This window comes from Primulina tabacum, chromosome 8 (assembly GCF_025594145.1).
Source record: "Primulina tabacum isolate GXHZ01 chromosome 8, ASM2559414v2, whole genome shotgun sequence".
In the NCBI taxonomy this organism is placed as follows: Eukaryota; Viridiplantae; Streptophyta; class Magnoliopsida; order Lamiales; family Gesneriaceae; genus Primulina; species Primulina tabacum.
This window is the reverse complement of record NC_134557.1, coordinates 38951320-38963808: the sequence shown is the minus strand read 5'-3', so window position 1 is coordinate 38963808 and position 12489 is coordinate 38951320. Positions and strand designations below refer to the sequence as shown.

The 12489-nt window shown below is 36.3% G+C and overlaps 1 protein-coding gene across 1 annotated transcript; it reads right to left on the bottom strand.

The window, feature by feature from the left end:
* Nucleotides 1-3183: 3183 nt before the first annotated feature.
* On the bottom strand, nucleotides 3184-5890 carry LOC142554086 (putative protein phosphatase 2C 63). Its single transcript, XM_075664713.1, has 4 exons — nucleotides 5556-5890; nucleotides 4795-5168; nucleotides 4153-4389; nucleotides 3184-3699 (listed from the first exon to the last, which is right to left on the bottom strand). The coding sequence occupies exons 1-4, from the start codon at nucleotides 5800-5802 to the stop codon at nucleotides 3400-3402; spliced, it is 1158 nt and encodes a 385-aa protein (XP_075520828.1). The 5' UTR covers nucleotides 5803-5890; the 3' UTR covers nucleotides 3184-3399.
* Between the last annotated feature and the right edge of the window lie 6599 nt (nucleotides 5891-12489).

Genomic DNA, 12489 nt, shown 5'->3' with positions numbered 1-12489 from the left:
TGCGGAGAATAGAAAAGTATTGCTTAAACCCAAATCCGAAACCACCCTTTGATCAACACTCTGCGTCAGTGTTGTTCTTGGGTGTTAGCAACATCAATCAGCAACACAGACACGAGGTAGACATAATCATTCAATCTCCTTATGCAGATCTTCACTACTGAAGTTTCTCCAGCAAAGCTCCTGTGGCTGTCAGTCTATATTCTCCCCTTCTCGCCCGCTTTTCAATGAATGTCGCCCTTTATATAAAGTACTTCTTTGACCTAAATCTTCAAGGATACTTTCCACCTATAAACAGAGAAACTAGAGTTTAATAGGAATCAAACTCTAATTTAAAGCAAATACCTTATATCTTATAGATAAGTTTCCAACTTAAATAAATAATTCCTAATGATATGATTCACTATATCTAGGAAAACAAATCTATCAAATTTGTCTAGAAGTGCAAAATCGAAATAATATCTTAATTGATTTCGGAATAAAATATTCCTTTCAGAAGACACGAGTGATATAAGACATGATTTCTTCACGAGTCGTATATGTTGCAAGGGTGTCTCAAATGTTGGCTTTCTAGCGAGTACAACTGCTGGACGCAGTGGATGAGCCACTTTCGTTGCGACCCGGGCTTTAGCTCGGATTACCCAATTTTTTTAAAAAAATTTTATACGTAATTTTTGGATACTTCCATATTAATTTGATATTAGCTTGAGTTGTTCAATTTTAAAAAATTAAAAGATCCTAGCTCCGCCCGAAAGGGGTCCTGAAGAACACTTTTTTTCCCCTCATAATAATATCACACACCAGAGAAAGACAGAACAAAATATACATGGAGATCAAGAGAGAAAGTAGAGATCAAGGGAAGAAACTTGGTTGTAATTTCTCCAGTCTTGCATTAGCTATTATTATAAAATAAATTTGGTCAACTATTTTTTGTTTAAGAAAACGACCTCCTCAAATGTATATGATTATTTGATATAAATAAAAGGTGGTTGTTTCTTCGTGGATGTAGGCAATTCAATACCGAACTACCTAAATTGTTCTTGATGAATTGCTTATTAATTAAATGTTGTAAACGAACTCATTTCATCAGTCAGTTGTAAATTTATTTTAACATATCGAAACAGTTACTATATATATCTCACTCTTCATAAAATAGTAAAGCTGATATATATATTATTGTAAAAAAGACAAAATATTGAGGGGTCGGGACTATTTATACTTAATAGTTGTGGAAAAAGAGGAGGGGCCAAACAAGGACTGTATTTTGAATGAAGGCACGGGTATGTGTCCCATTTCAAAACTATTATATTTTATGCACAACTTTTTTATAATACAACGAGGGTGGACGAAGGTAGAAACATTGGATCTCCAATACATTGGTGTTCCCTAGGAAAATATGAAGTTCTAGGGGCTTCACTTGATTCAAGACACGAAACAATAACCTAATCTCGACGAAGAAAGACATGTATGCTTCTTGTTTAGTGCTACTTAAGAGTAGCTCGAACCAACAATAACATCCTATATTCGATTGATCGAGGCTCGCTCCTCGGAGCTACGATTGTTCTTTATAATGATGTGTGTGATCATGCGTGTATGTTGTAAGACGGTTCACTCTATATTTAAGAAAGTTAAATTATAGTGAAAAAATATATGGGTAAATTCGTTTGTTACATATAAATATGATTTCACACTACTAAAAGAAAAAAGAGTTTTTTATTTAAAAAAAAAAAAAGAGGAAAATAAAAAAGAGTTGGATCATAGTATTAATTGGGCCATTAGTTTTCATGATACGTACAAGAAGCCCAAGCCCAACAGCTCTATGGTGACAATCCTGGTCCGACATTGGGCATCAACTGAAGGGCCCAAATATATTGGTAAACCCTACCACTATCAATTGTCTTGTTCCAGATTCTTTCTTTATATTTTATTTTGAGTTCAAAATTTGATCCGATCTATTTTATTTTAACTCATGTGTGTTATTAAACTTCAACACACCGATTTAGTTTTTTGATAATACTTAATTTTGAACAATATTTAATAAAATCAATCGAGAAAATATAAATATCTATATATTTATGAAAATAGAAACTTTTATTTGTTTAAATGAAAATAAATAAAATAAAATAAAAGCAGAATGCCTTTCACGGTCCCTTATACAGTTCGGGTCTGGCCCAAAAGAGGAAGAGCATGTTTTTTATGACACGGTGTCATGAAATTTTATCTGTGAGACGGGTCAATCCTATCGATATTCACGATAAAAAGCAATATTCTTAGCATAAAAAAGTAATACTTTTTCATGGATGACCCAAATAAGAGATCCGTCTCACAAAATACGATCCGTGAGACCGTCTCACACAAAGTTTTTGTCAAAGAGGAAATTGAATACGAGCCCCAATGAGCCGGGGCGGGTAGTAAGAGAACGGTTAATATAGATCCAATCACTGTTCGGGATATTCCAATCATGGACCATGACTCGAGTTTATTCGATCTTACCCGTGCAGGCACTGTCTTGGAATATCCCGAACAATGACGGGATCTATATTAACCGTTCTCTTCCTACCCGAACAGTGAGTGGATCTATGTTTTGAAAAAATATTATTAAAATAAAACATGATTATTATTCAGATGACTCAATTTTTAAAGTTCTGACTCAAGCCCCAAAATCTCATGTACTACATTGGTTGAAGTGAGGGATGTAAACGAAATGAGTCTGTTCACCGGATTTTCGATTCGGCTTGAAAAATAGTTGATTCGTATTTGAGTTTATTGAATTCGAGTCGAACTCAAACTCATATTATTTTGTTAAATAATTCGCGGACCTTAATATTTTATTAATGTAATACAATTATATATATTAAATAATAAATTTTGAGTCGTTCGAGTATTTATCTTTGAGCAGTTCGAGAACATATTCAAATCTTTCGAGCCGAACTCGACCTTAAGTTCGAACCAAAATCGAGCAATTTTTTTTATAATATTCGAGTTTCGATTGGAGCTCGAACTCAAATATAACTAATTAGAGCCTAATTCAAACCTTAATTTTTTTGTCATATTTCGACTCAATTTAATTCGTTCACGCCTTAGTTGAGACGTAAAAAATGGTGGAATCAGTTGGTTTTAGGACTGCGACCAGGCCTATGTACCGTGAACATATGAAAAGTAGTAAACGATATTTATATAAACAGATTTACCAAAATATTTGAAACAATCAATTTCAACAATCGGAAACACTCCGATAACCAAAACAAAGCCAATAAATGTCAATCAAAGAACAAAACTAGAATTGACCTTCAGTTAGAGCCTACTTTACAAAATTCTCTCTTTCCGAAGGTTACCTAGCCTTCATGACTTTATCTACACCAAACCTGTATACAAATATCAACTAATTCTTTTGTAAAACTGTCAATATGTTATGCTCAATGGCGCCTCCTCGCTGGAAATAAACTTGTCGCCGGAACTTTCCTTGGCTTCGTCTGAATTGTAAGAAAAGATATCGACAGGGGCAGTGGTGCAGCCGATAGTACTACGTTTGTTCTTGGAATTGGACGGTTTGTGATTATCGAGATAAATAACGATAACGGTTATGTCATCATGAAAATACCTTCGGACCCCTTTCTCGATTTTCTTGATATCTTTGTATCTCACTTCTCTCTTCTTAGCGGCTTCTCGAATAGCAGCAGCCACTAATCTTCTCGCGATGCCCTGTGATATAAAGTGAAAGCAAGTGACGCTCATTTAGTGTTTTTCCATTTATCCAATGCAATGACAAACTTAAAAAGCAATGGCAAAAAATGAATGGAACATTTGAGATTTCATGTTCAATATGATAAGAATCAACACAAGGATGATCCCGTAATATCAACCAAAGAATATGGAAAGATTTCAAATTTGCAAGATTGTCTCAATTACACACCTTAATATTAGAGATTGAATATATCACTCTTAATAGTCTAAATTTAGCTTTATGTACGTTAGTTTATTCATTATATAAACATTTGTATACTGTAGTAAATGAATTGAAGGAAATAATAAAAGAATCAATATTTCTTCATTGTCTCTCCTTTCTCAAATTCAATACAATATGAATTCATTGAATTCGACCGGAAAAAGCTAATCAGATGTTTCCATGGATGGTTTGAGAAGAGTGATACTTACCGTTCTTGGGTATTTTGATACTAACTGAACTGCTGCATCGTCAGTGAGATGTTCCCAGAGACCATCGGAGGCGAATATTAAGAACAAATCTTGTGGTTTAATCTTCCTCGTCAAGATGGAAGGTACAGCAGACAACAGTGGTCGTTTCATGGGAACAAGAGTTCCACATTGTTGGAAAATTGGATCTCTGTGAAACTCGGGTTTCTTCAAATAAATGTCGCCAATAGATCTCGACACCTGGAGAACAGATAAAAATCAATAGGAACCTTTTAGCTTTTATGAGACAGTGTGCTAAAAATGAGATCAAATATTAAATAATATAAAAAGAAGTACATCTAAGAGGACAGTATATTTGATTCTTGGAAGAGTAGCCAAGACAATTCCCTTTAAACACGAGCAATTTTGGGTCGATGACGATTCTCAAAAACCATTGGCACGATATCGGCTCGGTTGAGATTTTTCATACACTTAATATAACTAAAGCTTGTTTTAGATTTTCTCGAAAGGGATTTGACTCGAACAATGTAATGAGAAAGTCCAAAGCTATCACTGAACACATTAAAGACTTGGCCAAATCTAGATTCTACATTCCAATGCATTTTTAAGGGCAACTTCAATGATATCAGTAGATGTAAGGATTACCTGAATTATACCCTTGATTCTCCAAACTCCTCGGTAATAAACAACAATAGGTGAATCATCGGGATGAGAAGCTTCGACCTCTCTTCTCACATTCTCACAAGACACGTTATGATCGGTCGACAATCGTTCTGCAACAACCGAATTATGCTCTCCATCGAATCCCCTCCTACCAAGAACAGCTCTTGAATCTCCCAAGTTTGCAACATATAATTCACCATCTGAAATGGCACCAACAAGGCAACAAGATCCCACCGAAGCAATCTGCGGCTTGAGTGGCAATGATCGCTTAACTAAGCGAGTAAAATCTTCCTCGGTTGCGTTAAAAGCCTTCTTTATTACATCTGCTGACAATCCCCCTTGCTCCGAGGCAAATTCTACAAAATATCCAAAAACACACAGAACGGAGAGTAAAATAAACAACTTCGTTTTCAACTTATCATCTTGCACGGCAAATTCAATCACAAGTCCAAAACCTTTTATACACAATACAATCACATACCAACATAATTTTCCATCAAAACAATAAGAACCAAAAATAACAGAGCAGAAAATATAAAAAAAAAACACACACACACACTCTAGAAAAAATCAAAGTCAAGTAAATTTACAAAAAGGCATTTAAAAACGAAAAAAAAAAAAAACGAAACCCTCATTGAACCAGAATGTTGACATGCAATAACAAGGAAAGAAGGAGACAAAAACCCATATCTTCAATCAACAAAAACAACAATAACAAAACAGAATTCAGATAAAGAATTTACTGTGGAGATAAGGGAAGAGGTGGCGATTGACGAAGCGGGAAGCCTCCGGCCCACCATGGCCATCGTAAACTCCAACGTAGGTGGCGGACGGCGACGTAAACACCTGGCTCTGATCCTCCAGACTCGAATTCGCCTGCACCACGGCTATCGAGAAGTCGCCAGACGCGTGCGGCTTCAGGTCCAGATGCCACATCAAACCATCGGTGTTTCGCCACCCCAAACACCGGAAACAGCAGGATCGCAACATTCCTTTTAAGGTTCGCGAAGAATTCGATGCGTACGAGTTAAAGAATTGTACACTTCTTGAGTTAACTTGTGGGGCTGGAAATTGTTTCGATGGTGGGTATATAAAGGGGTGGGAACCGCGTAAAGAACAAGGGAGAAAAAAATCTTGCGCGACGCGATTTCTCTTTAAGCTCTCTTTATAATCAATCCTCTATATTCTTTATTTTTACCAATATAGTCTCTTTATATTTATATGTCACTTATTTATGTTGCGTATTTGTATAATTTTTTTTATAATTAATTTGATTTATACGTAAATGAAGATCGTATCATAAATTTTTAAATAACAAAGAATGTCATGTCTAATAAATTATTATAATTAATTGTTAGAAATTCTTATAAAAATGATTAAATTATATGTCAAAAATAATTGAAATATGCATTAAAGTGAAAAGCTTTTAAAGTTATGATTATGGCTTTCAATCTTATCATAAAGTTCTTATATATGAATTATGGATATAAAATTATTATATGCTGCAATTTTTTTTAAAGCTTTTTACATAATGTTGAAGCTTTCTTACAAAGGTTGATTTCCTGTAGATATTAGTATATTACTTACAACACTATATCCATTTTCTTGCCGAAAGTGTGGAATTAATGCGAATTTTCCAAAGAAATTAAAAGTTGGAATTCCATCACTACACATACAATATGAATACTTTAAAGGTAGGGATTGGCAATTTTCTCGAGTTCGAAACGAGACAGGTTTGAATACTAATTTTTGGGTTCAATGATTTTTTTAAATCCTCGAAATAGTTCGGAATGTGTTTTTAAATCCTTGAAATAGTTCGGAATGTGATTTTAAATCCTTGAAATAGTTCGGAAACATGCCCTAATAATAATAATAATAATTGTTATAATAAATTCTGGTTCGGAGAATTTCCACCCCGCCGCAGGCCAAGCCCCATTACCATTTTGGGAAAAACTTGTGCGAGACAGTCTCACGGATCGTATTTTGTGAGACATATCTTTTATTTGGGTCATCCATAAAAATATTACTTTTTATGTTAAGATTGAATGTCGCTATGATTTACATGTCTCATGAATAAATATCGGAATGGCAAGTCCCGCGTTTCCGTGTCCTGCTATGTTGCAATCTCTACCTAAAATAATATGAAATTATTTATCAATCTTTATTTTAATTTAATATTAATATTTGGTCAAGGTCACCAATAAAGATGGTAAAAGTGCTTTTTTTCACGATAACCCTCAAAACACGTTTTGAAAAAAGGAACGAATTGGTTCATAATTCATATTGAGACTTGCTGAATCTTGACTTGAACATTAAAGAGTATTAATAATAACTATGATGTGTATAAATGGATAAGGAACAATTCTGTTCATACGTCGTTAGATTATGTGAAGAATAAATTGGACACTCAGATTTATGTGGAAAACCCATAAATTATTAGGGTAAAAAGCACAGGCAACATGAAAAGAATTTCATTATAATATTTTATGGTGCACAACCACTCACTATGTTTCCAAAAAAAACACACACTTTCTTAATACAGAAGAACAAACACCTAACAAATATTATAGAACTAAGCACTCAAATGCTATATGATGAGAGAAAACTCAAAGAAGTGATGATTTCAGAATGAGGGGAGGGAGCTTTATTTATAGAGCTTTTTGTCCGTGTTTTTTCGTCTGAATTTTCCCGTCAATAATCTGCAAACCCACATTTAATGCACACGTTTTTCTTCTTCAGCCGACATTTCTCCCACTTGGAGATTTGATTGAGAATCAAATACATCTCTACAAATTTTTTCAATCTTGTCATTCCCTACTGCTTACGTTTCCACTAGGCCACTTGAAGATCTATACCACTCAAACTTATCTGTGTTCACTGACTTGGTCAGAACATCAGCTATGTTATCTTTTGTATGAATCTTTTGCATATATACACTTCCTTCTTCTATTACTTCCCGTAAAAAATGAAATTGGACTCCAACGTGTTTCGTTCTGGAATGAAAGGCTGGATTTCTTGCGATGTGCAAGGCACTTTGATTGTCACAAAACAAAGGAACATTCTCTTGTTTGTGTCTGATTTCCTTCGATAACATTTTAATCCATATTGTCTCCTTGTAAGCTTGAGTAGCTCCTATATATTCTGCTTCCGTCGTAGATAACGCCAAAACTATTTGCAGTTTTGAAACTCAGTTTACTGCTCCCTCTGCAAGTGTAAACACATAATCAAAAGTAGATTTTCTCTTATCAGGATCACCTGCATAATCTGAATCAACATAGCCCCTGAGTATAAAATCTGATCCTCCATAACATAATATAGCATTTGAGGTACCCTTAGTGTATCTAAAGATCCTCTTGACAGTGCTCCAATGCTCTCGTCTAGAATTCGCCATATACCGACTAACTGTTCCCACTGATTGAGCAATGCCCGGTCTTGTACAGATCATGGCGAACATCAAACTTTCCACTGCTGATGCATATGATACTCGAGACATCTTCATCCTCTCTACTTCATTGATAGGACACATCTCTAAGGATAACTTGAAGTTAACTGGAAGAAGGGTCGAAATTGGCTTATATCTTGCATGTTTAAGCGTTGCAAGACTTTTTTCAAATAATTTTTCAAGGAAAGCCAAATATTTCGGTTATTCTGTCTCAGTGAACAGTTATCCCTAGAATCTTGTTTGCTGGTCCGAAATTCTTCATATCAAATTCTCTAGCCAACTTTGCCTTCAACACTTGTACCTGATTTTGTTGGGGTCTGTTACCAACATGTCGTCCACATATAAAAGCAAAATGATATAATCATCCCAGACTTCTTGAAATATGTACAAGGGTCTACACTCAAACTATTGTATCCAAGGCTCATGGTATAGGAATCAAATCTCTTGTACCAACACATCGACGCCTGTTTGAGATAGTATAGAGATTTGTTCAACCTAAAAACCAAGTTCTCGTTGCATTTTTCTGCAAAATCTTCTGGCTGGAGCATATAGATTTTTTCTTCAAGATCTCCATGAAAAAACGCCGTTTTCACATCTAGTTGTTCTAGATGTAGTTCAAACACCGAACACAATGCCAATACTACTCTGATCATTGTAAGCCGAACCACATGAGAAAATATCTCATTGAAGTCAATGCCTTCTTTCTGAAGATACTCTTTTACCACCAATCTAGCACGATATCGCTCCACTTGGTTATTGTCATTACACTTGATCTTATAGAACCATCTGTTTCCAATGGCTTTTCTCCCTCGTGGAAGTGTAACAAGATCCAAAGTGTTATTCTTGTCTAATGCCCACAACTCTTCTTGTATTGCTATCATCCACAAAGATACATCCGAGCTTTGAGTAGCCTCATGGAAACTCGATGGCTCATCATCCTCTGATAATAGACAATATACAATATTACTTTCACTGACATAACCTGAAAGCTGACTAGTGTTCTTCTGTCTAGAGCTGACTGCCTCACATTGGAAACCTCATACTCGACATGTTCTTGTTCTTCGTGATCTGGTACTACTTCACAAGAAATTTGACATTCGTCCGTCTTATTTTCCACCTGAAATATAGTAGTTTCTGAATTCAGTGTGTCTTTTTCTCTCTTTACGTTATCTTCCTCGAAGATAACATTCTTACTGATGACAAACTTGTGAACAGTAGGATCCCACAAGCAAAACCCCTTTACTCAATCAGCATAACCCAAGAAGATACATTTTCTGGATTTTGAATCCAACTTCGATCTTTCTTGTTCATTGTACAGAACATACATAAGACTTCCAAATGTATGTAAATAAGGATAATATGTCGGCTTCTCAGTCCACATCTCCATCGGAGTCTTTATATAAATCGTCACTGATGGAGAACGATTGATAATATAACAAGCGGTTTTGACTACTTCCGCCCAAAATGACTTGTATGGACCCGTAGTACTCAACATAGCTCTTGTTCTGTCCAACAAGATTCTGTTCATCCGCTCTACCACTACATTCTGTTGAGGTGTGTAAGCCGTCGTTAATTGTTTTTTGATGCCCTCATGTTAACAAAATGCATCAAATTCATCACTGGTATATTCTTCTCCATTGTCAGTCCTCAAACACTTGATTTTATTTTCAGAATCAAGTTCAACTCGCGATTTGAAATCTTTGAAGATCTGGAAAACATTTGATTTCTTCTTGATTGGATACACCCAACATCTCCTAGAGAAATCATCAATGAACGAGACAAAGTATCCCGCTCCTCCTAGGGATACAACCGGTGCTTGCCAAACATTCGAATGAATCAGCTCCAGTATGAGTTTGTTTATGCCAGTAAAAGTGCCAAATTTTAATCTGTGTTGTTTACTAGTAACCCAATGCTCACAAAAGTGTCATTACCTTTTGGAAGTCCCAACAGCAGCTTCCGTTCTGAAAGAATTTTCAACCCTCGTTCTGACAAATGCCCAAGCTTTCTATGCCATAACACTGTTAATTATTCTCTTAAACCAATTGATGCAACAGCTAGTTCCACCTCTTTGTGTGTTTATCCCAAAAGTACATACAGATTTGCAACAACTTTTTCCGCCTTCATAACCACAAGTGCACCCTTCACAATTTTCATGATCACTTTCTTGATACGGGTTTTGCACCCAATATCATCCAATCGCCCCAAGGACAAAAGATTTTTCGTCAGTCCTTTCACGTATCGTACCTTCTGTATGGTGCGAATGGTGCCATCAAACATTTTTATTTTGATAGTACCGAACCCAATGATTTCCAAGGCATGATCATTTCCCACGAATACAGATCCTCTCGAGACTGGTTCATAATGATCAAACCATTCTCTCCTGACACGTCATGTACCACGTCGTTCTTGAATCCATAATCCATTTGTCACAAAATTTGTGACTGCCTTCTGCAACTGTTGCCGCTTCAGCTGAATAATATTTCACCACCGCCTGAAGTACTGGCCACATTTTCTTGAGAATTTTTTTCCATACTCGTATACTCTTTTTTGAAGTGCCATTTACCGCCACATTCAAAGCAGTAAATAGTTTTCTTCTTATTTTTTGACTTTGATCTACCTCGTCTTTGGGTCCCAATGGAGTCACGGTCCATAAATCTTCCTCTTATTGTAATGCCCGAGATTTTGATTATTGTAATCTGATATGATTTGTTGATAAATTGATGTGATTATAGACGGAACAGATCAGATCGGGCTAGACGAAAAGAAGACTGAATAATGTGCGAGGACAGAACACCTCGCGCATATGCGCGACCGGACAGGGCCCATATGCGCAAGGCAGGCAGAGAACCTCGCGCATATGCGCGACATGTATCCGCGCATGTCCGCGAGGGTACCCGAGAGTTGTGAAGGACCTCGCGCATATGCGCCGAGCAAGTGCGCGCATATGCGCGAGTTGCCGAGAAGATCATTGCCGAGACCAGTAGGTCTCGCGCATATGCGCCGGTTGAGGTCGCGCATATGCGCGAGACGTGTTGGGCAAAGAGAAAGCCATTTGCCCCTTAACATGCAAGATATATATATAACTCTTTCATTCAGTTGGACGGCAAGAGGAAATCGAGAGAAGGCTTCAGAGAATTGTGAAAAATCCTTACGCCTTTATATTTTGATCTGTCCGTTAGATTTTCAATCCGACCTCAGTACCGTGTTTCTATTGACGAGAGCTTCAACTGGACGTATGTTTTGTTACGTTTTGTTATCAGTTTGAAATTATGATACTGCCAGAATCGGATATGATTCATATATGGTGTTTCTGATATGTTAGACATCGTATAATCAAAACCGGATCGAAGAACGGATACCGTATAGAATTGTTATGCTTTTACGAGTTGATTTGATATCAGATTTGTATCGTTCGTGATTATGAGTTGTGGGAATTAATATCTGATTGAATTGTATTGCTGGGTATATTGAGATTGTACAGCTCTGCTGTTGAAACAGAATTTGATTCAGTTCTTATTATATCCAGTATTGATATGAGTTGGGTATTGATATTGTACTCTTCGTTATTGTCATTGTCAGATTGAGTATTGATAGATTTGAATTCGAGACTTCGACAGATTCAGATTGACAGAAAGAAAGGTATAAATCAATGTTGATTCGGGATTGCACAACTCGAGTTAGATTAGACTGGAGTTTCCCAAAATCACATACTGAATGATTATTGCATTGATATTTGCAATTCTTGATATTGATAGGCTTAGTCTATTGATCTATAGGAAAGCATGAGTTAGAGTTGGGCATATCCGCCTAGTCTTTGGCAGAATCGCCATGGCAGAACCGCCAAGGCACTGGACTTTTGGATATATATCGATATACTGAGGAGAAGACCGACTCCTATTGTAGATCTTCGATATAGACAGCCAAAGTCTGGGACTAAGAACGTACCACCATCTAGCTGGGGTAAAGTAGATGGGAGAATGTTGCGTTCTTATTCAGATCGGGATCCCTAGATTAGAGATGAGTCGAGTCTGAGATGACGAGTCTGGAGTTGATTTACAGTTTTATATCGATACATGTCTTTCAGATTTGATACATGCTATTGATATGTGTTTCATGCTTTTACATATATGTTTTTATATGACTGCATGTTTACATTGTTTATACTGGGATTGTATTTCTCACCGGAGTTATCCGGCTGTTGTCTTGTTTGTATGTGTGCATGACAACAGGTGGGG